This window comes from Bos indicus, chromosome 14 (assembly GCF_029378745.1).
Source record: "Bos indicus isolate NIAB-ARS_2022 breed Sahiwal x Tharparkar chromosome 14, NIAB-ARS_B.indTharparkar_mat_pri_1.0, whole genome shotgun sequence".
Lineage (NCBI taxonomy): Eukaryota > Metazoa > Chordata > Mammalia > Artiodactyla > Bovidae > Bos > Bos indicus.
In genome coordinates, this window is record NC_091773.1 from 16,413,660 (window position 1) to 16,441,335 (window position 27,676).

The following is a 27,676-nucleotide window of genomic DNA, read 5'->3' on the forward strand; positions in this document are numbered from 1 at the left end:
TACTAACTGTACCTCTCTGCCTGGCCTCACTCTCCTCTGAATCAGTCTTTTATACCTAGCCAGGTCTCATTTTCTCCGAGGAACTCTCCCTAAGCCTCTGTCCTTGCCCCAAAGCTAGAAGGTACTTCTCTTTAACACTTCCCCTATAACTCTCTCTAACCCTCAGCTAAAAACTGCTTACATAACCTTTCCCATCAGAATTAAGTTCCCTGAAGACAGGGACCATGTCTCATTTGTAAACCCACATTAATTAGTACAGAATATGGCAAGTACAACTGCCAGTTCAATGAATTAATGCGATCTTTACAGAGAACCTATTATGTACCAGAAAGAGTGCTGTACTCTTCACACACACACCTTCTTGTTTCATTCTCTCAACAATTCTAAAGGTAAAAATGCTTCCTTTGGCATTAGCTCTTACTATTATTTTTGTTGTTACACAGTGGATATTACCATCCCCATTCTGCAGATGGGGGAAACTAAGTTTAAGAAGAGTATCTCTAAAATGTTACATACCACTTCACACCAGCTAGGGTGGTTATAATTAAGAAATAAGGTAATACAAAGGGCTGGAAGGAATGTAAAGTCACTTTGGAAAACAGCCCAGCAGTTCCTTAAACAGTTAACACACAAAGCTACCACGTGACTCCACATTTCCACTTCTAAGGATATAGACCAAAGAAGTGACAACATGGCCACTTGGACAACAGGAAAGCAGCCTATATATGGCTCCCTGTATCTGAAATGCCCCAAACAGGCATTCTACAGAGACAGCAAGTGTCGGGGGTGGGGGGTTGGTGTGAGAACTACAGGAAAAGGAAAATGTTGTAGCACTGAGTGTGGTGCTGACTGTAGACATCTGTCAATACACTAAAAACCACTGAATCACACAATTCAATTGGGGAATATGGTATATGAAGCACACCTAAATTTTAAAGCTACTATTAAAAAAAAAACAAACAGGGCCACACAGGTAGCAAAAGCTGAGGCTGGAACTCAAAGCTGAGTCTGCCTTCAAAGCCCACATCGTTTCCACTACTCTCAATCTGCGAGACAAAGGCCAGGACTAAAATCCTGATCTCTGGTTCTTTATGTGTCAGTTTGACAAATGTCTAATTACTGATGTCTGACTATGACTCAGCAGAGAGTCAAACAAATTGCAATCTTTGAAATTAAAATCCAAAACTGATTGTTTGAAATAAGGTAACTGTACCTGAATCAAAACCGCTGAATGTGTCAGGGCATCGTTCAACATCGTGAGCACATTTGACGTAGGAACCACCCCAGGATCATGACCCCAAGACGTGATTAATAATCGATCATAACCCTAAGAACAAGAAATAAATAAAACATACCAGAGCATTTAGGAATTTTAAAAAATTAAGAAAGTTATCTAGAATAGTGCTTACCAGTTTCTATCTTCCTCAAAAATGATTTTTAAAAAACCCACAAAAACATACCTGGAATATATCTGGCAGTTTTCGAAGTCTTGTCCCTTTGGACAGCAAAAGAGATGGTGGTCCTTGCCTGGTGATGTGGTAAATGTACAGTTTAAACCAGACAGAACTGACTTCTGGGATAGCTGGTCCAATGTGCTAAAATCATAGAACAGGTAAAATAAAGCTGTAAATACTTATCTAACAAAGCCAAATTTCACAAGGGACTAAGTATACTCTTACAGCTAATGCCTCATGGAAGTGTTAACTGTTCTTAGCCTTATGAAGATAAATGTTAAATGACCCATTCAAACACTTTCATATATATACTGGAATTGAGAAAGCAGTTCTTGTCACTGAAGTTAAGAGAGAAGTTCTTGTCACTGCAGTTAAGAGAATGGACTCTGGAGCAGTTGGGTTATGCCTGAACCTTGGCTTCATCCCCTGGGCCATATCGCCGCAGGTTACTTAAGGTCTCTTGTGCCTCCTTTTGCTCATTTGTAACACGGCAACAGATGGAGAAGGCAATGGCACCCCACTCCAGTACTCTTGCCTGGAAAATCCTATGGATGGAGGAGCCTGGTAGGCTGAAGTCCATGGGGTCGCTAAGAGTCGGACACGACTGAGCGATTTCACTTTGACTTTTCACTTTCATGCATTGGAGAAGGAAATGGCAACCTACTCCAGTGTTCTTGCTTGGAGAATCCCAGGGAAGGGGGAGCCTGGTGGGCTGCCGTCTATGGGGTCGCACAGAGTCGGACACGACTGAAGCAACTTAGCAGCAGCAGCAACACGGCAACAGAATACTTACCTCTTCAGGACATTGCTACAAGTTTAAAACAGTACCTGGCAGCACATGATAAGCACTATCTAAGTGTTAATTATTTCCACTAACAATTTTTCTCAAAAGAGAGACTGTCTGTCCTTGCATCCATCTTACCACTCATTCAATTCATGGATTCCTACTATGCCCAGAGGCTGTGTTAAAGAGTAGAAGGAAGTATGTATGTGTGGCAGAGGGGAGGGGACACAAAGAATTACAAAACAAAGATTAGTAAATGCAAATCTATACCCACTCCCACTGAACAGAGGACACAACTTGGCTAAGGGGGGAGTGTGCTCATGAAGCAGCTAGATCTGCACAGGCAACAGAAACATCCATGTACCAGAATCCCTTCCTTTTTCCTACACCGTGAAACCCAGCATACCGAGGAAACCAGGCAGGATGTAGCACAATCCTCCCGCTTTGAAAATGGTACACGTCACATGGTACACGCCTTGCTAAGTATACAAATACATGAAACTTATTTATTTTCAAAAAGTAAAAGACCAGAAGTCATCTTCACAATTTTAAAGGTAACCAGAATTCTCTCTTTCAAGTATAATCTTTTCTTGTCAGCTTATTCAGCATCACAGCCCCACTTCCTAAACACTTCAGTTTCTTCCTCATTAAAGTTATCTTATCCTTCAAGGCAATCCAGGTTTCTTTCTTAGAGGATCCAAAAACATTCTCTTTGAAATCCTGCTTTCAAGAAGAAAACTGTAATCAAATGTGTCATTAATCACTAGACAATGGTAGTTGGTGGTTTAGTCACTTCAGTCATGTCCAACTCTCCACGACCCCATGGACTGTAGCTCACCAGGCTCCTCTGTCCATGGGATTCTCCAGGCAAGAATACTGGAGTGGGCTGCCATTTCCTTCTCTAGGGGCACTAGACTATATATATATATATAAATAAAGTACCAATTATACCTCACAAATTGAACATCCTACAACAGCAATACGTACAAAACTGCTTTCTGAGTTGATGATTTTAGTATCTGCTGCCTACAATTTGAGAATCAATACATAAGACTGTTAAACCTCCCCTTCAAGTTGCCATGAGGAAGAAGAAAATAATGGCAGAGCAGGCTTCCCAGTGGGTCTTTCTTTACCTGAGGGGTGCAGCTGCTGACGGGCCGGATTTCATTGGTGAGAGGAGCCATGGAAACAAGCAGTGTGTAATTTTTGTTTAGAACTCTGCTGCAGGTTGCAGGGTCCAACCCAAGAAGGCTTTCACAGCGCAAGAGATCCAGAGGAAAACCTGAATTGTGATCAACCACATACACAGAATGAAAGACTGACAACATGAAACAAAAATGTCGAAGATGAAAATATTGAGAATTGCCTTCAATTTTTTAAATAAAAATTAAAATTTTTTAAAATAAGGTAGAATAATTTTTTAAAAACACTTTATTTCCTAGGAAGTCAACTAAGACTTTCTAAGATTTAAAGCTAAAAGTCTTTATTCTGATCCAGAAAGATAACTGTCTACCGGTGTTACTTCGAGCTAACCTTTCACTTTAAATACGTTTGCTTTACCTTACTTCCTCTCCATCATGGCAGTGCCATCTTACGAAAACCTAAGTGCCATGGGAAAGCTGTTTCCTTCCCTCCCCCGATTTTCAATCACTATAAAAACTTCACAGCCAAATTCTGAACTGACCAGAGGGGCAAGAATTCCTATTTAGAAACACATGCCCTAAACTAGGGTCCATAAAGCATGAGCTAAGCATGCAAATGATGTTAAGTGTTCCCACTTTTAATTCTTCTGGAAAATTCCAATTCTATTGCTTCTAAAAAGAGTTCATTGAAACTTCAGAAGATCAAGTTAGTCCTCTAAGCAAAAATGAATCTAAAAAAGGATATGGCTTGCTAAAAGAGCTTAGAAGCCCTGAGTACAATTGGCACCCAAGATCTTGGTCTTTAATACCATTTCACCACTAAAAGAAACCAGGCTCCTAGGGGAAGAGGCTGATTCCAGGGTTGGAGCAGAAACACAAAGTAAGATAGCTTTGTCAGAAAATAAGGAATTACTCCCCACCAAATTAAAAAAAAAAAAAAAAAAAAAGATAGAGGCACTCCAGGACAAGAGAAGTCCACTGGCAAAATCTGAGACAATGTAGCAAAAAAAATAATAAGACAATAATGACTGGTTATACATCATCGAAAAAACAAAAACTGATAAATCCATACTGAGAATATAAGAGAAACTTGGTCCCAAATGTTAAATGAGGAAGAAATGGTGGAGTTGGGGGAAAAAAAGATCAATTCGCAGCCATCACAGTCAAGAATGCTTCAGACAAGGATCAACAGAGAATGCTAAATCTAGGAGGAAGCACTGACAGAGCAGGATATGTGCACGGTCGTAAAGTGTCTCCCTCTACAGACTGCTTATTAGTTGTGGGGGGAATAAAAGTGGACTGTACAATGTAGGAGTCAGAAAACACACTAAGTGGGTGGCCAAAATTCGCTAATATCACAAGGACAGACGCTTGATCATAGTGTAGCAAGCGTTTTGTTCTGCACAATCGGGGGCAAAGCAGTCTAGCTAACGACATATGGGGCAAAGGGATTCTGGAGGGTGTTTGTGCCTGGCCTCTCACAAATAAGGGGAGTGTCTATGATCTTAACTGTTAGACCACACGTTGTTTTCATTTTTCAAGCAGTGCCTCAAGCTGTCTAAAACCAGAAGAGTACTAAGAAATTAGTCCTGTCACAGTATCAGAGGTTTGCTTCTACGAGAGCATCACAAGGCTTTTTGCTTTACAATGAATATCAAGTACTACATGATATACTCAAACTACAAATTGCTAATGACATAAAAAGAAAATTCTTTCTACTCAAAAATAGATGCTTAAACACCAATACTACAGAGTTTATTGTTTAAAAAGGAGCAAGACTGAGTTATCCCATCTGGCACCTACAAAAAGCTACTTTGTTTACATGGAGGGTATTAAGCCTTAATGCCCTAATAAAAAGTTAATTCTTTATCTGGAATGAATGGCCTTTTTTTCTATGAATCTGAAATGGTACTAGTTATACACATTATAAAAATTGAAAATAGTCACTTAAATCATCTTCTGTGGTTCTAATGAGGAGCCCCAGTTAAGAAAGGCTGGTTAGAAGAATTAAACTTTATAAACAACCGCCGATCTGGTCTCAAGGGGAGGGAGGAGTTACTTACATTTTAACTTTGGAGCCACATCAGTTATTCTAAGCAATTAAAGCTCCAGTAACAGTCAACAACTAAATCTGCTTTAAAGGTTAAAATTATACTTTACTTTCACACAGAATAAGTTTAGCACAACCCATTAAGCAATAGACTGTTCATGAATAAATCAATAAAAACCTCAGTGTTCAAGAGAAGATAATGTAAAGGACAGAGCAAAGGGAAAATATTCAAGAGACATGGATTCAAGCCCCAGCTCTTCCATTTACTAATCATATGAGCTTTAATGACTAAATGCACAAGAGATTTAACCAAGAAAAGCTTGAATTTCTTTATCTATAAAATGAGTTACCCCTGGCTGGTCACTAGCACTCTGTAACATTCTTGGATTCTATGATGGGCAGTAGGACACTTCAAATATTCTAACCCATTATCTCTGAAAATCACATAAAAGTCTAAGAAAGTCCAGGGTCCGTGTATCCAGAGATATATTCAAGACTGTGGCATTCACTGCTAGGTCACATGATTTAATATTTGGTAACCAAAAAATGATTACTATCAACAAATGTTTATTTATCAAAATGAGCTCTAGTGTCTTGGTATCTGGTGACTTAACACTCAGTTTCGACCGTTTATGAATAACCTCCAGCATGGAATCATCTATAATCCTGCTAAAGCGTGACTCTGAACCAGACTCTAAGCTGAGGCGTGGGTCACCAGGTGCTGAGTGTCTAGCCTCACTCAGCTGAACTACCCAGGGTTTTTGTTCTCCCCTCCGCAACAACTCTTGTGAAGTGACAAATGATTCCATCCTAAATGTTTTTAACTGAGCTGAAAAGAAAGCCAGGTGCTGGTGAAAGAAGTAGAATGAAAATGGTATGACTAAGAAAATGATGGTTCTTGGCCAGAAAATAGAACTTTTAGGTAAATGAGAGAGTGAAATTAAACGTGACAGTGGTGCCAAAGGCCCCCAAAAGGCAACTCCCATGAATGTCCAAGGACTACAGGAAGCAAGGACATTCACAGTGTAATGTTCGTACACTGGTGCCCAAGCTGCTGCATCTTTTTAAAAGCACATTCCTGGGGCCACTCCTCAATTCAGGAGCTACTACCTCAACTCAACTCAAGTCTGGGAACCCCTTTCTATCACAAAACTGAGAAGGCACACCAAGGCACCAAGTAAAATACTTCAGTAAATATTACAGCAGCATTTGAATACAAAGGCCCTGTTTCTTATCTTTATAAAATGAATTCTTCATTCTTGATGCTTCATGCTTCCTAAATAAATTTTGTCATTTGTCCACCTCTCAAAACAGATGCCTGTTTCACATCTGTAGATAGGCATCTGCAGATGCCTACATCCCATACAGCTACTTAAACAAATTAACACTTCTACTCTTCTTACAGATAGCTAAACAAATTTAGATACTACAAATGTCAGCAGCACACAACAGAAGAGAGAAAGTAATATAAGAAATGGCTGATGAGTAAAAAAATTCATAGAAGAAGAAATGTTTTAAAATAAGTGATGATTAAATAAGTGAGCATGACTTGTTTAATTTCTTAGAAAGAAGTTCCATAGGATCATGTCTTCAAAATCGAGTATATTTATCATACCATAACTGGGTTGGTCTGGCTGTGCAGTCTGAGCAACTAGATCTTTATTATGACGCAGAAACAGTATTGTATTCCTCAGAGTGAGCGCATGGTCAAAGTACCTCTGTGCTTCCCCTTCACCAGTGCTCTGAACCTGAAACAAGAGAACATATGGGTTGCAACAAAAACCACTCCCATGCCATTCATGCCAGTTTATAACCATAAAGTAGAAATCTTTAGACATTATTAAAAAATCAGCCTTTTCATACTGTGAAATTAGTTTTCTACTTGCTCTTTGGAAGAAAAGCTATGACCAACCTAGACAGCATATTAAAAACCAGAGACACTACTTTGCCAACAAAGGTCCATCTAGTCAAAGCTATGGTTTTTCCAATAGTCATGTATGGATGTGAGAGTTGGACTATAAAGAAAGCCGCACCAAAGAATTGCTGCTTTTGAACTGTGGTGTTGGAGAAGACTCTTGAGAGTCCCTTGGACTGCAAGGAGATCCAACCAGTCAATCCTAAAGGAAATCAGTCCTGAATATTCATTAGAAGGACTGATGCTGAAGCTGAAACACCAACACTTTGGCCACCTGATGTGAAGAACTGACTCACTGGAAAAGACCCTGATGCCAGGAAAGATTGAAGGCAGGAGGAGAAGGGGACGACAGAGGATGAGATGGTTGGATGGCATCACCAACTCGATGGACATGCGTTTAAGCAGGCTCCAGGAGTTGGTGATGGACAGGGAAGCCTAGTGTGCTACAGTCCACAGGGTCACAAAGAGTCAGTCACAACTAAGCGACTGAACTGAACTGAAAAATCAGCCAATCAGAAATTTGCCCAGGCAATACTGAAATACATATTAACCCCAATCTTGGTTGAGCTTCCATTTGACTACACTTTGGAAGGTGACAGAAATTACCCCAACAAGTAAAACAACTTCAGCAACAAAGTAATGCCAAATTATAACATTATATGTTCCATATATGATTCAAACAGGGTGCTCAAAAAACTCTAAGATCTGTATATTCTGCTTTGTCTAGAAAAGTAGTCTAATCCATGGTCACCAATGATGCCACTATTTTTATCACCCTGTTCACAACTCTGCAAGGGACAACAGAGTACGTGACTCAATACAGCTGTTCAGTATCGCTGAACACACAGCTTTAAATCACTCAACAAGGATTCACTGAGCCCCTGTTCTGTGCTATGACCTCCTTAGGATGTAAGGACAGAGGAGTGGATGGAGCTCCTGCCTTCACTGGGTTTACATTTTAATGCATGTTCTTCTGACACTGAGTCAGTCACCTGTTTAATATGTAAAAGCACACACATTCCAGAAGCAACAGAGAAAACAGAAGGCCAGGTCTACAGGAGGAAATAACTAATTATATTTGCATTACATTAACAAGATCAGCCAATTAAGTTTGATCAAGATGAAGCTTCTTAAAAAATAGCTAAGAAACTATTTTTTAAAAACTAAACTTCAGATTAAAGGGCTTTTCCAAGAATGTCTATGTGGTAAAAAAAAAAAAAAAATATATATATATATATATATAAAGCGTAAAAGAGATCTTCCAATTTGCTGTACTTGATAAAAGACCAGCTGAAATCCGAAAAATAAAAATCTGGAAAACATGTTAATATGTGCTAGAATATAAAAAATTTATTGGAAAAGATGATATACAATAAGAAATGGGGCTAAACAAGATATTAAAAGCATTGAGGAAATAGTGAAAATATAAAGATAAAAGTTAAGGAGACAAATTCACAACAAGGATGATCTCAGGGACTAAAAAAGTAAAAATCCTATGGAGAAGGTGGGGAGGAAAAAAATGTCATGGTGTTTTTTTTGGGTTTTTTTTTTTTTTTTGAGATATAAAGTACAAAATTACCAAACATTCTCTAACATACATGAGTTCATCACTAAAGCAAGGAAGGTACCAAATTTATTAGTCAAGGAACAGATTAGACACACAAACTACTTGCTTAAAGAAGCACAGAGGACAGAATAAAATACTCAGGGAATGAAACACACCAAAAGGGCGATCAAGATTTAGAGTTAAGGAAAACTAGGCTGTACTCACAGGGAAAAGATGGTTAAAAACAAATATGGCTGAAGTCTTCAAGATGCTAAAAGGGACAGTGAGAGTGGATATAAACACGACACCCAGGGACATTGTTCCAGACTAAGTGGAACAAAAATTTCAAACAAAATTGCTTAAGAGTAGATTTTTTAAGAGTTATGATGAAAAGAAAAAAAAAATTAAAGGCTATTTTGGAAAAGTGCATAAAAACTGCATACAGACTTTAAGATTTCTGTACCCCATTTCCTCATTACGTCAGATTATGCTAAGAGCTTAGATGAGGTAAATTACTCTTTTAAAATCACAAAATTCATTCATCCACTCAATATGTTTAAAACTAAATGACTGCCACAGTATTAGGGTGGGAATGAACAAGAATATACCAAAAATCTACATAACCAACAACTGATGTTTTATCAAGCAAGAAAAGAGTCCCAACACCCTGACATCCCATAAGCTACCTAGATTTACCTTTTCTAGTTCAATAAGAAAGCTGTCCAGAGACTCATCTGAGAGCTTGCCAACTTCAAACATTGTGACTGCATGGCTTTTCAAATTCTGCAATAAAGAAACAAAAACAAAACTGAAATGTACTTTATCTGAGCCTATTATTAGTAAGTTCTAGCTTTCCCTCTGAATGCTAAGCATCTTATCTTGATACTACACTTTCCAATATATTTAACCTCAAGTGTGCATAAAGACTTGATTTTTCTAATTACAAAAGCAGCCCTCACTAAAAAGCTGCCACACTCCTCTAAAGAATATAAAACAAAGCTGGCTGCATTTTCAGGAATAAATTTAGTACTTAAAAAAAAGATATAAGAACACTGAATTATTATGTACCTAATCGTTAAACATTTTCATATTTAAATAAGAATTTGACTTACTGGTGAAAGGTTTCCCATCATTAAAAAGGCAGTAAGTGTTGAGTCAAATAGGAACGCGATACGCTTTGTGTATCCTGTAGACAGATTCAAACTGTTTATACTGGCTGTGTCTGCTGGGGGGATAAAAATCATAGTTTAAAAATCAAGTAAATGAAAACTGTGCATTATTTATCATTTGGAGTAAGAATGTGTTTCATTTCAGCTTTATTTAATAATTAAAAGTACATAATATAGGCAATACTGTAAGTCATAAGAGGTCCCAATTCTACCTTATCTCCAACATAGAGAAAGAAAAAAAAATCTTTTAAGCCATTCACTTGTGCAGTAAATTTTCTGAAAGTCAATAATAAACCAAGACTTGATCACTGTCAGATCAAATGACTACCTAGCTTAACCTCTGTAGACAAGTCGCCAGGCCCAGGGAACAGAGCTACCAAGGGCAGGAATAGAAGCCACTTGATTGTGCCCTTCTCCTCTCCCCACACAAGCACATGCAAGCCCCTCATCCACTATGCTTTGTCCCCCTCTGTACCTAGAGGCCTCCCCGCGATGGTCTTCCTGCACTCGCCAGCTGGCACTCTCTTAGTCATTCTCAGCCCCAACACCATCTTCTCCATGAAGGCTCCCTAAACCCCTCTTGGCAGAAGGAGGGCTCTTCCTCTTTGCTCCCCAGAAACACCACAGTGCCTCTCACGCTGTGGTGGTTCTTACGGCTACATTCTCCAGACTCAGTTTTTAGAAGGAAACTATTGTATTTCCTATCAATTTGATACCCCTAAGATCTAGCAACATATGGGTAAATACTCAAAGATACATACTGAGTGAAGAAAATCCAGACCAAATCATAAATTAATTGTAAACCTGGAGAGTTCGCTTTATGAGTGTATGTGCAGACACACGGCTTATTTACAGACAGGCTCAAGCTGAGTCACCGCTAACCTGGGTCTTCTTGACTGTTTGTATCCGTGTCAGTAGCCGATGAAGCTTCCTGTACAGGGCTCCTACTTTCCCCGCCATCCCACGACAGGAGCATCTTCTGTGGATCTAAAGTACTCCTGTTGATGAAGAAAACAGTCACTTCTGAAAAACCACACAGATGACCATATATAAAAACAGCCACTGAAGTCAGTACTGAGCTTACAAACATTCACCTAAATCCACTCTTAACATTCAGGCCCCAAACTGAGATGTAGCCCTAAAATATTCTGCACCCACAGCAAAGGTTCTTAACTAAACCCATGGACAGGCTTCAGAGAATATGAGAACATTTTAAATTTATATGTAACATATAGTATGAGCTTTTCTCTAGGGCAAGTCTCATAGTTTTCATAAGAGTCTAAAAAAAATTCCAAAACACACAAGATTAAACACCACTAATATACAGGGTTTAATCTGCTGAATAAATAAAATTTTGTACATAAAATTGTATTTTTTTTCCCCAAAACAAAAAACTCTCATACTAAATAAATGAGTTACTTTAATCTGTTTACGGATGGAACATTCTTCCACGATGAATGAAGTTGGTCCAAATTTATTACTTGTCCTTTCTTGTGGGCAAACCCCAATCGGCAGTACATTGATACAGCATTCTAAAAGGAATATAAAGGAAACGAATATCTGAAATAAACTAGACATCAGAATGTCTGTAGACAAAAAAAACTATTATGGACTATGTTTATAGAGATCCTCAAATATTTTCATCCCATAGCCAGAAAAAACCGTTTTCAGTAAGCCTGGTCTTCCCCTAAGATCTCCACATAGGCAGGAGAGGGAAAGCCTCCAACCCTCTGGCTTGGCCCTCCCCAGATCCACACCCCCAAGAAGCAGGAGTTGTTGCTTTAACTGACATCACTGCAAGACACCGTGACTTCATTACAAGGCACTGCTCCCTGCTGGGCACAGACGGGTGAGGCTAGCTTTCACTCCCTAGGGTGGGAACTTCAGGGCTCTGGTCTTGCTCTGCTCTACTTCCTCTGACAATTAATAAGCATCTCACTGCTTCTCAGTAGCAAGACAAAAATCTATAATCCATTCAGTGCTCGTAACACAAGTGAAAAAGAGTAGGAAAATTACATACCTTAACCAGAGACAGGTCTATCTCAAGAACATTTGCAAGCTGGAAAATAAAATTAAAAATTATTTTACATTCCTAAAAATTATCAGTATATCATAATAAACAGTTACAGATAACTTCTCCATCATCAGCAAAATTTAAATTATCAATAATGGAAATACTGAATAAATTTGGTAAGCGGAAATTTCCTCTTTCCATATCTTTAAGACACTTAGAGTAGCACAAATCCAGGCAGTGACCCTAATAACTTAGCATCAGTTATAATTACTTGAGCTACTTTAATTAGAATTTTAATTAGAATTACTTAGCTTTAATTTTCTCATTTAAAATGAAAAAATTCTAGATCAATCATTTACAATGCTTTTACTATAAAGTCATATAAAGTTATTCAACCAAATTATAACTATATATATATGCAGGAAGTAACTTAAGAACAGTGACTTAAGTATTTTAATAGTCGAAAATCTAACCATGTACGGATTTTTTAAATATTTTAATTATATCATTAAATAATTTTATCCACTTGACACAAACTTATTTTCTAATCTTGAGGCTAAACTCTTTCATAAGATGTTGTCACACTTACCTCTGCAACATTAGTATGCTCATCTATTGACACAAATATCTTATAGAGCAGGGTTTCAAAATAATCACCTTGCACTCGATTCATTACAAAACCTTCAAGAGGAGGAACTAAAATAAACAAAACAGATGTTTCTCAGTGATTTAATTTTATAAAAGAAGAAAGTTTAATTCAAATATCTATTCAAAAAGAGACCTCCAATTTAGGAAATGAATTCAGCTTTTGATTCATTTTATCAACTCCACTGCAAGTTTTTCTAAAACTCCCAAAGTAAAGGTCATATACATAGTGGACTCTGATGGCAGAGCATAAAGCCATAAAAGTAATTTCACCCCCAGGGACCGCTCAGCATTACTCAGGCAGAGAAGTGCTTATAGGCGTGGACTCAGGAGAAAGGCAGGGGGACTGTGGCTGCTTCAGGATGGGGAAGCCTGCCAAGGGTATGCTTTTGATTGGTCTTAGGCAGCAGGATGCCTGGTCTGAAGCAGAGAAACAAGGGCTGCGAGCTGCCATGCTATACAAAACCAGGGGGACAGAAAGTATCAGCTCGTTGTCCTTCTCCCATCATCCCTGCTCCATCCTGACAAAAGGGGAAACCCATATGTGTGACTGCCACGTTTATCACTGATGTAATTTGCTCTTTGGGGCTTTTTATTCTGTATCCTCCTTAATGGCAAGAGGGTCAAAACCTTGGTGTCAGCACAAGAGGCTGCCCAGTTGCTACTCTCCACCTGGCAGTTGTACTCACTTCTCTCCACCTCTTTGGTCCAGATGCCCTACTCCAATTTACTGGGCTGCGCTTCCCGACCATGAGGAGGCACTACGCTTGCCTTTGCCAGTCTCCCCTGTGGGCACACTTCCCTTAAAAGCATTCTGGGAAGATGTGTGCCTAGATCACAGGAGGATGTGGTGTCCCTGTGTCCTCTGACCCTAACACTACCTCACTGCACCCAAAACCTAAAAGTATTCCCAAGAGAGAGCAATAAGACAAAACTCAAGTGAGCAAAATGAAGACACTGTGAAGAACCACAATGCACACATCAGGGTAAGCTACCCAAGTTACAGCTCTGTCTCATGGCAGTTTCTGATTTGGTGCTACCCTATTTCTAATCACCCAAGAACTGTTAAGGATCAAAGGTTTCTTTTTAGAAATATTTCAGCAATCCCATTTTTTAATATAATTAATTCTTTTCCTACACTATCAACTATGTGAATAAGAAGTGTCAAAATTTACTGAATGCTTACTAAATGCCAGACTATACTACTAGCTGCTTTATATATATACAATTTCACTTAATCCTCTTAATATCAAGAGTTGTTAAAAAGTATATCTTATCTTAGAGATGAAGAAACCAAGGCACAAAGAGAATTTGGACAAAAAGAATGAGAAATTCTTTATCTCTACATAAAGAGATACAGAATAGTCTTCAATATATATTAAGTTAAAGAAGCAAAGCATGCGTTGGATACACCATCTATGTAAGAATAAAATCACACAAAAAACTATATACATATATTCGTGCATAGTATGTTTGTGAGAGAGTATATAGGCAACTTAGCAGTAGTGGCCGAGAGAGAAATTGAGTAACTCAGGTCAGGCATCAGAAACAGATGTTTTTACACTCTTTTGTAAGTTTAGGATTTTATAATCCTAATTATTGCCTACTCAAAAAGACATTAATAAAAATAAAGAAAAATACCTGGAAATAGCAAAAGAAAATTATTTTTTAAAAAAATAAAGGACAAGGAAGGCCTGGACATAAACACATATGCTGCTGCTACGTCGCTTCAGTCGTGTCCGACTCTGTGCGACCCCATAGACGGCAGCCCACCAGGCTCCTCTGTCCATGGGATTTTCCAGGCAAGAGTACTGGAGTGGGGTGCCATTGCCTACACAAATAAAACATAAAGGTCAGGACATGCTGGAGTACGACACCTGATGGAGGGAGTGTTTCTTTAATAAGCCCTATCACTCAGTTGTTAACAGTAAGGTTCCTGAAATGTTTTGACTCTTTATATATTTGATTACACAAGTATCTTAGAATGCAGATGATATCACAAACAAGAATAGCTAAAAGATACGATGGAAAACACATTTACAACACATAACCTTAATGTAACAAGTGCTTCTACAAATTGGCAAGAAATCTAACCTACAGAAAAAAAGCTCTACTGTGTTCAAAGATGTTAACCACGTCACCAAAATAAATAAATAAGGAAATGATCCAAATAGCCAGCAACAGAGTAATGGTTTAGTAAACTGAAACACTGCTGTTCTTGTTCGTTTGTTGTTTAGTTGCCAAGTGGTGTCTCTTTTGCAACCCCACAGACTGTAGCCCACCAGGCTCCTCTGTCCATGGGATTTCCCAGGCAAGAACACTGGAGCAGGTTACCACTTCCTTCTCCAATCAAACCTGTGTCTCTTGCACTGGCAGGAGGATTTTTTACCACTGAGCCACTTGGGAAGCCCCAAACTGAAATATACAAGGGTCTTAATATTGATTTAACTTGCAGAGGAAGTGAAGAAGGGAGGAAGAGATAAGCCAAAAAAGACGGTCGTTACATGAAAAAATAAGACACAGATATGTCTGGTAAAAATGAACAACATACAATTCTATGATATTACTGAATACATGTAGAAACTTACGCAGTGAACAAGGTTTAAAAGATGACATAAATTTATAAAGACAGATTTGATTTAGGATTTTAAGAAATTTACCTTGGATTTCTATTTTAATACAGTGTTTACACCATCATAAGATAAAAATAAAAAGAAGGAATTTAAGTAAAATCACCACAGTGTGCTGTAACGTAATGAGGAAGAAATGGTTTTCTTTGAAAAATTCTAACACAAAGATCCCAGGATGATGCGTGTCTAACTTATTAGGGTGATACACAGTACCCAGCACCTAGCAGCCATTCAAAAAACATTGAGAAATATTACCACATACTCACCTGCTATACAACTGTCATCAGATATTGGTACATCCAGATAAACAAATCCTTTGTTATATAAACCTACAGAAGCAAAAGTATCTTGTTTTAGATGAAACAGTAAACATTAGTAGTTTTAAAAAAAAATAAAAACTTTATTCTTGATTTTCCATAAAAATAAAGATTCTTACAACTTAATGGTACGTGAAAAAGACAAGACAGAAGAAAAAAATTATTATCAAAGCTTTCAAAATCTTGGTTTCCCTCAAATGCTCAGAACTGCAAAATTTTTCTTATGATGCATTCACATAAATTTCTAATCTATGTGACTAATTACAGCCACACTGGAAAACAATGGACAAAGGTCACATTTCAAACAATACCACGCCTTAGGAAATATTACTATTCTTATCTAATTGATAAATAATAGCTACTAATTGTTGATGGCTTAAAATAAGTTTTTATGTTGACAGAAAACCATTTCTACTAACCACTTACTATGGACTACATTGTAATCTAGTGATCCAGAGAGTTGAGGGCCTGCATCAATGATCTTATCAATAGCGCATTTCTCAGGCAAAGTGCATATCTAGGAAAAGCAAAATATTTTCAATTAAGTTCTGTCCAAATTAACTAATTGATGTCTCCTCAAATCTATTTATGTTTAAACCAATGATTATATCTCATTAATTATATGAACTACTTGTAATATTCATTCTTTACTCTAGAATTCAAACAGAAAAGGCTATGCACATAACCATCAATTAAGGTGCCAAAGTATGCTACCAAGAGAACTCACAAAACAAAGTAATTTTAAGTGCTAATACTTGCTGATACGTAGCATGTTCACTAATAAATACTAATATTTATTCACCCTTTTTGAATTGGAATCTGATCCACATACTGACTCTGAATCTCTCAAATCAAAAGCTAATACACATGCCACAGGATTATCATCAGTGACAAGATCACTATCTTATGAAATAGTCTGATATCTTAATTGGAAGTAAATGCACTGAAGCAGAATTTCTAAGCCTTGCTCTCACTGGATTTATTCTGTCCTTGGAAGTAAAATAAAATGCAAATTAAAAAGAAGTCCACATGCTCACTTAATTCTTCAGCCACAGGGATATGACTGGTCTCTAGGCACCGCGTCTACTGCTCCACCTCCTTCTCTAATCAACATCTCTTCTTAAACGTATACAGCCTGTAACAAATGTGGTCTGACCACTGCAAACAGCGTTTCCCTTGATCTTGACCTTAGTGCTCTATCAAGCACCTAACACTTGAGTATAGCATTTCAACAGTGATTTAAGAGCACAGCAAACTGTCCGAATTAAAACCCTGGACTTTACTCCACTGTGACTGGAGTCATTACTTCACTTCTCTGTGTTCATTTTCCTCACATATGAAATAGGCTACAAACAACCCCACACCACTGGGGTTGTTATGAGAATCAAATGAGACAATACAAAAGGCACTTGGAACAGTGCCTGGCACCCTGAGCACACACCAAGGGCTCAAAGAGTGTTATCAATGTTACTGCTGGTAGTTGCGGCATCATGTCAACTATGCATGAAACACCCATCTAATTAAATCCCCAGATGACCGTACAAGAACCACATCAAGTCTCCCTCATTAATCAAGAGTATTTTCGAAACTTACCAATAGTCTTGCCTACTGAGATCATTTACAATTTTGCATTTAAGTTTAATTTCCTTCAGGAACACCAAATAGTGTCACGTTTTTAAAAAGTTCTGCAACTACAGTTAAATGTAATTTTTAAAAATAAAAATGCTTAATTTTTAAAGATACCTACCTTTATGTCATCTTCCGTGATATATGCAGCCTGCACCACCCACCAGGCCTCTATGGCAATTTCCACTGGCTTTACTGGTAAAAGATCACGCGCCGTTTTCCTTCTGAAAAATTTCTGCAATGGTTCAAATATCTGAGAATTTGCAATCATTCTAAAATTACTGTTTTCTTTTTTATTAGTCATACTATAACAAGATCGTTTCTAACAGGCTAAATACCTTTTAAAATTCTCACGTTTTAAAATCTAACATATTTTAGATATACTAAATGGAAAAAGTCATTCTTAAATTATTTCAAAATAAATTACTTCAAAACAGTATCATTAAATCTGAATCTAAATCCAGATATTCAAAAGAAACCCAGGTGAAAATGTGTATCAATTTCACTCATAAACTGAACCCTGGGAGTGGAATGACTTAGGTTAGAAGATCAATGGAGCAGATTTTTAAAAATAAATGAAGCGTCCTATACCGTGAACATTTTAAATTCAATAAGCACTTAAGCTATAACCTAGAGATACTGATGAGTTGTTTTTGTATTATTTCTGTATTAAGCGTATTTTATTTGATCCAAGAAATCACAATTCAGTATTTCTACTACTTAAAAATTTAACAAGACTATGTGATAAGAGGTACAAGAAATGAGAAAGAGAAACAACTAGCTTACCTTTGATGATCTGCACTGATTCATCAGATCAATGTATTGGTTTCTTCCTATGCCAAGAAGCCTTAGACCTAAAAGAAAGAGTCTTTCTTTTAAAATCATTTAATACATCTTGAAAAGTCAGTACACACACAACTCTACTAGGAAAAAACCTTTTGACTTTCGTTCCCCTTTTTATTATTACTGACAATTAGGATCAAATTAAAAAGAAGTCTTCCAACCAAATACAAAAGAAAAGCAATTGGGAGAGATAAATTCATGCTGACACTTTTGACAATGCTAAATGAGAAAATTTTTTAAAAGCAGAAGTCCTCCCAATTCCAGGAAGTCAAAATGTACTTCTCAGCAAAAGTTTCTTCTTAACACAACAGAACTGTCACATTTCAAATAGACACACTTCATTAAAATAAGTATAATTTAAAAAAGCAGAGAATTTTGTTAGTAAAAACCATGTATTGTGCTGCAAAAATACTGTGAGTGAATTTTCTTCCTCATTTAGTATACACCACAGCCCAAGTATGAAAAGGAACTTCACTCTCTAGAAAAAGACTAGTCCCATTTGTCAGATTTTGCCACTCCAAAATATCCTTCCCTTAGACATTTAAAACTAAATCTCACACTTGACTTACACCACCTGATAAAATTATCAATAATCTTGCTTATGTTCTCATCTTTCATGTTAAAATGCACACATTACAACACAGATAAGAGCACACATGTGCAAAGACACTAACCATTACCTGGCTCAGAGTAATACTTACAGTCAGCAGCAGTGAAATTGGGCAATGAATCATAACTTTTCTCACTGTTCATAATGTCCTTTTAAAAAGAAAAAAAAAAGTAAATGTTAAATGCAAAATGTCCTTACACCAAACACTGAGATCAGAGTCTGGCAACGCAGTGCACACAGGTCACACAGTGGCACATACCACGTGGTCTCCTGTCTAATAACTGAAGGTCAGGCTTTCAGGTCTGGGTTCCTCACAGTGCTATGAAGCCCAGACAGGTGCCCGGCAACCTCTGCCCTGCAGAGGCTATGCAAGGAATACCTCCCTTCGAGCTCAGGGTTGCAGGCTCTCCACACTTCAAACCTGATCCTAGACTCCTACCCCAGGGCAAGAGAGAATCCCAAGAGAAGGCCTGACAATGCGTCACAGCACTGCCAACAAAAACCCAACGACTAAGTAGTCTTTGCTCCTCCGAGTCACAACCAGCAACTCAGACAAAGTCAGTATCTGGCTTCTTCCAACCCTCATCTGTTTCTCCAGTAATAAACCAGCTGTTTACTGTGGGGATAAGACCCATTTTCAACCCAGGAGTTATACCCAATGGTTTAAGAACAGAAACCAGAGAATAGCAAGCATATGAATGGAAACTGGGACAAAATCTCGCTCTGTTATCTCCCCCAAACCTGTGGACAACACCAGGAAAATAATCAGAGAGACAGCAATAACTATTCTACATTCTGCTCAGCTGCCACCTTCTTTATGCTGCACTGGTTCCAGGCAAAGAGACTGGCAGGAACTCAGCTGCCAGGCCTCAACCTTTACTTTGTATTTCCTCCAAAACAGGGACACACAGGAGACACGGGGCGGTAGCAGTGCCTTGAAAAGGGGGTTTAAGAAGACAGAGGGAGCTCCTGTGAAGGCAGCCTTATCCTGCAGGCGCCCAGCTTCTTCAGTTCTATGTGCCCTCTGCTCTTCAAGGGGCAAGTGAGCCCAGAACAGCAGCACTCAAACAGAATTAAATCACCAATGAATACCAGATAAATACTGCCCATCTTTACATAAAGCTCCCTTAAAAGCAGTGTATGAACTAGTACTTAACGTTATTCAACACAAGCCTAAACATTGCCTTTGGAAAAAGGCTAACATCTAAAAGTTAATAATCACAGAAAGATTAGCAGCCAGGACCAGTAATATATTTCTATTCTTCTGAACCATGCATTATATAATGTTGAGTCTATATCATCAATGATTCTTTCTACAGTTAGCAAATAGCTAAATACATTAAGCTTCGAAGCTTAATGTTCAATTCTGTCAGCCACATTTTCAACCTTAACCACGTATTAAAAGCAATGAATTTTATACAAACTGTGCTAACATAAATGACTGATTAACCTACAAGAGCACAAGGGGTCAACAACATCTTCAAGAACACAGAATAAGAACAGATACTTTTCCACTGTGAAAACACTGCTAAGGACACCTACTTGTCGCACAACAGTTACCTTGTAAACAACTGTCCTTTCTACACTATCAGTTCAGAAACAACGTCCACCGCGGCTGGGTGCCACAGAGCTGGTCATCATCCACAAAGTGCCCGTGACACGAAGTCTCATCCCTCCCCTAATTCATATACCCTGTAAACTCACCTCCATGATCCCAGTGTAATATGAGAACGGTGTTATCCTCAGGCCTTTCACCATGATGTCTGATAAATGGTAAGGGTACAGCATGAGATGATCTCGACTGTACTTCAACAGTTCCTCGTAGTACTTGCGTTCATCCTTCTTGACATGCTTAACTGGGAGACAAAGGGAAATCCTCCAGTTTTATTTGACGTCTTACTAGTCAATGCAATGTTAAATTCTTTACAAGCTATTAATTAAAAATAAAAATATGTAAATTGGAAGAGAACAAATAAAACAACCTAAGCTGGAACAAAGAAACAATTATAGCACAAGAAACAGATTTCAGAGAATATAAGTAAAATGTACAATGGGACAGATAAGTACAAAAGTAATTCTTAACAAATCAAAAAGCAAAGAAAACGAGCATGGAATGTCTCCCCCCACAAAACGAGCTATAAACCATCCAATCCCTTACTATGATACTTTACAAAACAGCCAATGTGAATGGCAGCTTTCTATGAAATTGAGTCTATTTTAAAAAATTATCTGCTGGTCTTTGTGCTTTAAATGTAAAAAGACCTCTGAGTTCCATAGAATACACACTTCACATAGAAAACCTATTGCTGAAATACTATGTTTAAAATAAGAGCAACAAATGGGAGGCAAGATCAGCAGGGCAACAGAATAATCTGACAAATAAAAGGCAAACATTAAAACAGAGAAGTTAAAAAAAAAAATGGAGCCAATTATGTTTTAAATTTGTTCCAACTATTATAGAAAGAGGCTTCATTAAAGTTACATTATTTGGAAAATTTATAGAAAACAAAACAAAAAATTCAAAGTCAAAAATCAAGAAGTAATACAATTCTTTCTGGCATATTTTCTTACATAAAGTAAAAAAGAGGACATCTGAATCAAAATTAGTACTCTGTAGGTAAAATAAATCTATAAACAAGACTCTAGAAAATAATTTTCACTGGAATTAGAAAAATCTACTTGCTAATGCAAATTATTGTTAAGTGTAATGGGTCATTATAGAATTTCATAAAGTCTGTACATGAAACGATTTCAGTACTATGAAATATGGTGAAAAGATAGGAGAGATTTATGAAAATGATAACTCTGCAACAGTCAATTCTATCTCAATGTAAACATGGCTCTACTTACCTAAGTTATTTCTATATCGTAACTGATTGCGGATACTGTACAGGACAACCTGCTTCTCATATTCTCTCTGTGAATTTCCAAGACTCTAAAAAAAAAAAATTCAAATAGATTTTAAATAACTAAACCAAAGTACTCTCCCTCCTTAAAATTTCAATACCATGCCCCCCAATTTTATCCTGGAATCTCTAAGTTCAAGAACTGAGTAAAGGTTTTCTTAAATTTTATCACACAAACTTTTCTGCAATGGTATTAGAGCAAAAAAAAAAAAAAAAAATGTGTTTATCTTCAGTCTACCTTTCTAAAAGGATTTAATGACACTATCTAAAGTATTTTATATATAAAGAGCAGTCAGAGAGCATAACTGCACTTAAGTTAACAAAAAACTAAATTTTACTAATAAAACATTTCCTTCTTGCCGGTTTCCAATTTGTGTGAATGAGGATGGATGGTTTCTTGCACCTACATTTTTTAAAAATTTAAGAATGGCCACTAGGAACAGATCCCTGTCTGATAACTACTTGCAGTTGAAGGCTATGATTATTAAAAATTAAGATTTCTGAGGAATATATATTTCAAATGTACCTCTAAATAAGATTATTTCTTAAAAACGTCATCTAATGGTCTCATTAGAAAACATTTAGACAATTCTGGAAAATAGAGTTGTCTAAATTTCCAATATATTTTTTAATGAGCAAAATACTTTCTGTGAACTTAGTGTTTTAAGTTCAAAATTGGTTTTTCATGAAAGCAAAGTGTAAGCTGGTCTGATTAGAGTTAACATTACACTCAATGTGAGACCATAAACTACATTTAATATGTGACTGCTGCTACTGCTAAGTCACTTCAGTCGTGTCTGACTGTGTGTGACCCCATAGACGGCAGCCCACCAGGCTCCTCCGTCCCTGGGATTCTCCAGGCAAGAACACTGGAGTGGGTTGCCATTTCCTTCTCCAATGCATGAAAGTGAAAAGTCAAAGTGAAGTCGCTCAGTAGTGTCCGACCCTCAGCGACCCCATGGACTGCAGCCCACCAGGCTCCTCTGTCCATGGGATTTTCCAGGCAGAAGTACTGGAGTGGGGTGCCATTGCCTTCTCCGATGTGACTGTTATCCCCCTTCTAATTATTAGCCATGATCTTTCCAATATACTATAAAAAAAAAAAAAACACCTTAAGAGATTAATGGAATATTCATTGGAAGAACTGATGCTGAAGCTGAAACTCCAACACTTTGGCCACCTGATGCAAAGAACTGACTCACTGGAAAAGACCCCAATGCTGGGAAAGATTGAAGGCAGGAGGAGAAGGGGACAACAGAGGATGAGATGGTTGGATGGAATCACCAACTTGATGGACATGAGTTTGAGCAACCTCTGGGAGTTGGTGATGGACAGGGAGGCCTGGTGTGGTGCAATCCATGAGGTCGCAAACAGTCAGACACGACTGAACTATTGAACTGAAGAGATTAATGACAGAAAAGATTAGAGGATTCAGTTACTATACTTCTAAGTCGTAGGTTTTTGACAGCCAAGGTAAATGTCCACATACATACTTTTATTTAAGGCCATCTTCATAAGACAGATGAAACACATCTAACTGGTACATAACTGGAACTATTGATGGTTCTATTTAAGAAAAACTATTTAAGAAAAAAGGGACATAACGTGAGAAAACTAAAATGCTGAAATGTATGTGCTTACATTATTTTCATCCACTTTAACATTATAGGTAGTTAGAAGTTAAAGCTTATCACAGAGAAACTGCTCTCCCATCTCTGATGCAGCCCCAAAGTCAAGCTCAGGACTGAAGATATTTAGGGGATTCAAAATACCAGGCTTTCTATAAAACTTTTAAAGGATCTCCTCTAGCTCTACTGCTAAATCCTCAAGGAACACAAAACACACATACACACACTCACTCACTCACATAGCAGACAATCTGCTAAAATCTTAGCAACTCTCAAACTTGAGGATTTGCTCTTCTGTTTCAAAATAAGCCCCTTAATTTAACCTAACTTACAACCATCTTTAAAATTCTGTTCCTGGTTAACTCCAGGATAAAAAGTGTAAATCAAACCACTTACACAAAATACAAGGGCCCTGTTATTTGTAAGCTAATTAGAGAACAGAGCTATTAAACATCTAAGTCTTTGCCATAGTCATTAAGTGATGACTGGTTCTGATCAATACATGTGTGCACGCACAAATAACTAAAAGCTACATTAAAAGCTGATTCTATTCTTCACTACCCTGGTACCTAAAATATTAACTGCTATGTTCACAAAGATTCTTTGCCTTCTCTTCCACTCCTACCCCAAATTTCCCATCATTCACATTTTAAAACACTGTTGCCTCTACAGGAGGCAAATAAAGAAAGGTCATTTTCCTCTGAGACAGTGCTGACCCTGCAGAAACTCCAACCAGGTCTGACGAATGAAGCTGGGCCGCATATAAAAGGAACTGTAACAGATGGAGTGCCACAGAAACTGGCTGCAAAACATCCACTGTGCATCAGATTAGCATAAAGCATTTTTTCCTAAAGCTTTTGCTCCACAAATCCTGTCCCAATATGCACCCCCCTCATAGAAGTACATAGTATTTTTTTTTAATTGACCCTCCTTGGATCACACAGAATCACATCATAAAATCTCCCTTCAAATAAAACAACTATGAATTGTTTTGAACAATGAATACTGGTAAACCTATAGTTTTACCAGTAATCCTCAAATCCTCAAAAATCCACCCCCCCCACCCCGCAAATCCTCAAACAATGGTGTGATCCACAACTTTTTAATATATTCTTGGAAGTCTAGTATAGCTCACACCAAGTAAAAAAACCTTTCATCTGATTTACATCAAAAAAAATGTAATACATTTTTAAAAATTAAAAAAAAAAATCTGAATCACCTTCCCCCAACTTTCAGAAATGAATATCTTCCAAATTAAACACCTCAAAACTTACTGGAAACTCTTATCAAAGTACTTAGTATCTGTTAACACCAAAAAAAAAAAACCAAACCCAAATTCTTTTCACACACAGACTATTCCCCACTTTTAAACTGACTTTAGCTCCAGGAAAAAAATCTCAAACTGATGCTATCATTCCTTCACTCCAGAAATATTTACTGGAAGACAACTACAGCCCTATAGACAAGAAATACAGTGCTGGGGGTCATCTACTCTAGATTTAGGTCGGGGAAACCGTCCTGGAGGAGTTAACATCTGGATTCAAGAAGCAACAAGTAATCTTTGGCGACAAGTGGTAAAAGGGCTGGGTTTGCATTTTAAAAACCTCACCCCAGTATAGGATGAGGAATGGATAGGAGGGTCTTTTTCTGAAGGCAAGAGACCAGAGAGAAAGCTGATGTAGTAAAACAAGGTAGAGCCTAACACAGGAAAACAGAGCAAGGCTAAGTCCATGAAGTAACTTGTACAGAGGGGTTTTCCAACACCTTCGACAAGTGGAAGTTTTATCCTAAGCTAAAATATCAATTCTTTTAATTGATGTTACCAAAAGAAGTTTTAATTTAATGTCATGTTTGTACCAGATTGTAACACTGTTTGGAGATTATTTTTAATAGTTGTGACTAAGGTTTAGAAAAGCTTTGCCAACACTAATTAGGATCGATTATTTCTGTCGGACATAATGGAATCATCCATCTCTTGTCTATTAAGCTACATTTATTTTTGTGAAAGGAAGAGTAAACATGGAAACAAAGGCTTACTGGTTCTTCCAGTTGTCTTGCCGTATGCCACAAAACTCTAAAAACACAAAGTGTCCATCAAGGCCCTCATTCAAGCTTAACAAGAGAAGGTTTAGAGCTTTCTGGCGCTTTCCTCCAGGTTTAGAGCTTTCTTCTTGCTGTTCAAGATTAATGTCACAAGGGCAGCCACTGCCACCCAAGAATTCGGAGTTCCTTAAATTTATCTTTCCACTTTCTTGTGTTTTTGGTATCTTGAAGTGAAAGCATTTTCTCTGCCACATGATACACTGCCAGAACCTTAAATTATTAATTTCCTGGAACTAAGACCCCAAGCTGAGAGCTGCGGCAAAGTAACAATCTGTATACCATCACCACCACCATCCCAAACCCTCCAAATATGCCAGTGTTCAGAACCAGTGGAAAACAGAATTTCACTCCCAACCGAGTAAAATGGTGGGAACTTGAAGGTCAACCACTGACCAGAAAAAAACTACTTTCTATACAGCACTCACAGCTCCCTTCGTAAGCTTCACCACCACTCGCCATATCATGTATTTACTCATTCGTTTACTGTCTTTCTTTTCTAAAATGTAAGCTCCATGAAGACAGGACTTCCCTTGTGTTGACTGCTGCAAATTACTCGCACCTCCAACAAGGCATAGTACGTAGCAGGTCTTCAACAGATATCTGCAAAACTGAGTCAAAATGACTCTCAAGCATTTGAGAACTACTTCTGAGGGAAAAAAGGCCAAACCTCCTTGTCACTCTCTTGTTGCACCATCTCTAATAAACCCACCTCGTCGGGAGGCTAAAGTCCAGCAAAAGAAAGTAGGAAAGCTCTTCAAAATCCGGCCCTGACAGCTCCCACCCCGAATCACTAACCAAGCCCCACCTCCAGATTGTGAAAGCACGCTTTCACTCATCTAAGCTTTTTTAAAATGACCTTCTCTCTCGTTGGAAAATCTTTAATCCCCCTCTTTTCTAGCTATCTCTTATTTGTCTTTTAAAACCCGTTTTAAATGCCTCTCCTACACATCCTCCTGATACTCCATTGACAGTTTCTGAGTCCCTCCTCTGTGCGCGCCCCTACACTATGATGCTGGTTCGTGTGAGCAGCTATCAGCCTGTAACGCAGTCATTTGTTTCTCGTCCCTTTGCCACCATCCCCAAGTTCTGAAGATCAGGAGCTGTGTTTCAAATTTGTTTCGAAGGTGTCTAGCCCACTGCCTGGTGAAACGAAGACCGCGTGCGAAGGCGCCAGGCGAGTCCAGTGGACACCATTCCATCCCATTTCGCAACAGCCCCATCCTGCCCTTGTGGCCCCAGGGCCACCCCCTCCCCAGCCGCGGGTTTGGGATCGGTTAAATCCAGACCCTTAGCGGGGGCAAGGCCGGGAGGGAGCTCAGAGGCGCGCGAGCAGTTGGCGGCGGGGCGGGACCGTGTCCCCAGCTTCCGTACCTGCCTCACGTTGGCCGGCAGCTTGCTCCACGGGTAGTTGTGCCGGATGTGGAACTCCACGTCTATGTTCATGATGCCGGGAGCCTGGGCGGGCGGCAGCGGCCGGGACCGCCGCTGGAACGACGCCTCCCGCCTGCCCACCCTCGGCCAGTCCGGGGAGCCCGCGGGAGGCCCCGCGCCTCACACTGCGGACGGCCCGGGCTGCCCCATGGCCTGGGCTCCCGACAGCTCGGCGCGGCCCGGGCCACGGGGCACGGAAGCAGTGGAAAGGGGCGGCCGGACACCTCGGCGGCTCCAAGTTTCTTCCTAGTTTCAGGCTGGCCGGAAATGGCTTTGGGTGTGCGTCACTTCCGCTCGGAGCGGGGCCGAGGGGCGGGGCCGGGGCTGGCCTGCTGCTCAGCCCCCTGCACGCGAGTGGACCAGGCAGGTGGAGCCGGTGGTACCCGGATAGTGACTCCCTGTCCGCGCGCGCCGTATCCCTCTTAGTCTCTGGATGAATCATTTGAGTTTGTAGTGCCAGTGATGGATGACCCACTTTCCCCAAATGTGAGCCCCGGTGGCCCTGGAGCAGGTGGCTACAGGCACTCGGGTGGGATACCTAGAAGGAACGACTTGGGATGGGGGTCATAGCCGACTTTAAAAAGTACAAGAGCGGTGAGGTCCAGGGGGCCCCCCAATAGCCAACCCTGAACCGAGGCCAGGGGAAAGGGGTCCAAGCTCATGAAGGAATGTGTAAGTCAGCTGTCCCCACAGTGGAGTGGTAGAGCAAAGGGCTAGTGATCCTTCATCTCCAACTGGTAGTTGTTGCATCTTGTGCAAGAGAAACAACTGGGCTCTCCTTCAAAGCGGAGAAGGCAATGGCACCCCACTCCAGTACTCTTGCCTGGAAAATCCCATGGACGGAGGAGCCTGGTAGGCTATAG

General features: G+C 39.0%; 1 protein-coding gene across 3 annotated transcripts in view; it reads right to left on the bottom strand.

Annotated features, from left to right (window-relative positions):
* FAM91A1 (family with sequence similarity 91 member A1) overlaps nt 1-27,077 on the bottom strand; it is a 40,609-nt gene extending 13,532 nt beyond the window's left edge. Inside the window, exons 1-18 of one of the 3 annotated variants that reach the window (XM_019973817.2) lie at nt 26,754-27,077; nt 21,596-21,680; nt 20,450-20,601; nt 18,837-18,894; nt 18,079-18,146; nt 17,414-17,527; nt 16,093-16,183; nt 15,616-15,678; nt 12,664-12,770; nt 12,081-12,119; nt 11,480-11,592; nt 10,943-11,058; nt 10,004-10,113; nt 9,588-9,674; nt 7,046-7,178; nt 3,372-3,520; nt 1,461-1,595; nt 1,214-1,327 (exon numbers count right to left, since the gene is read on the bottom strand). In XM_019973817.2, the coding sequence (XP_019829376.1) occupies nt 1,214-1,327; nt 1,461-1,595; nt 3,372-3,520; nt 7,046-7,178; nt 9,588-9,674; nt 10,004-10,113; nt 10,943-11,058; nt 11,480-11,592; nt 12,081-12,119; nt 12,664-12,770; nt 15,616-15,678; nt 16,093-16,183; nt 17,414-17,527; nt 18,079-18,146; nt 18,837-18,894; nt 20,450-20,601; nt 21,596-21,680; nt 26,754-26,825 (1,806 nt within the window). In that variant the 5' untranslated portion in view covers nt 26,826-27,077. Of the gene's footprint in view, nt 1-1,213; nt 1,328-1,460; nt 1,596-3,371; nt 3,521-7,045; nt 7,179-9,587; nt 9,675-10,003; nt 10,117-10,942; nt 11,059-11,479; nt 11,593-12,080; nt 12,120-12,663; nt 12,771-15,615; nt 15,679-16,085; nt 16,184-17,413; nt 17,528-18,078; nt 18,147-18,836; nt 18,895-20,449; nt 20,602-21,595; nt 21,681-26,753 lie in introns of those variants that run through there. The other 2 variants (XM_019973816.2, XM_019973818.2) reach the window with 2 other exon arrangements.
* Between the last annotated feature and the right edge of the window lie 599 nt (nt 27,078-27,676).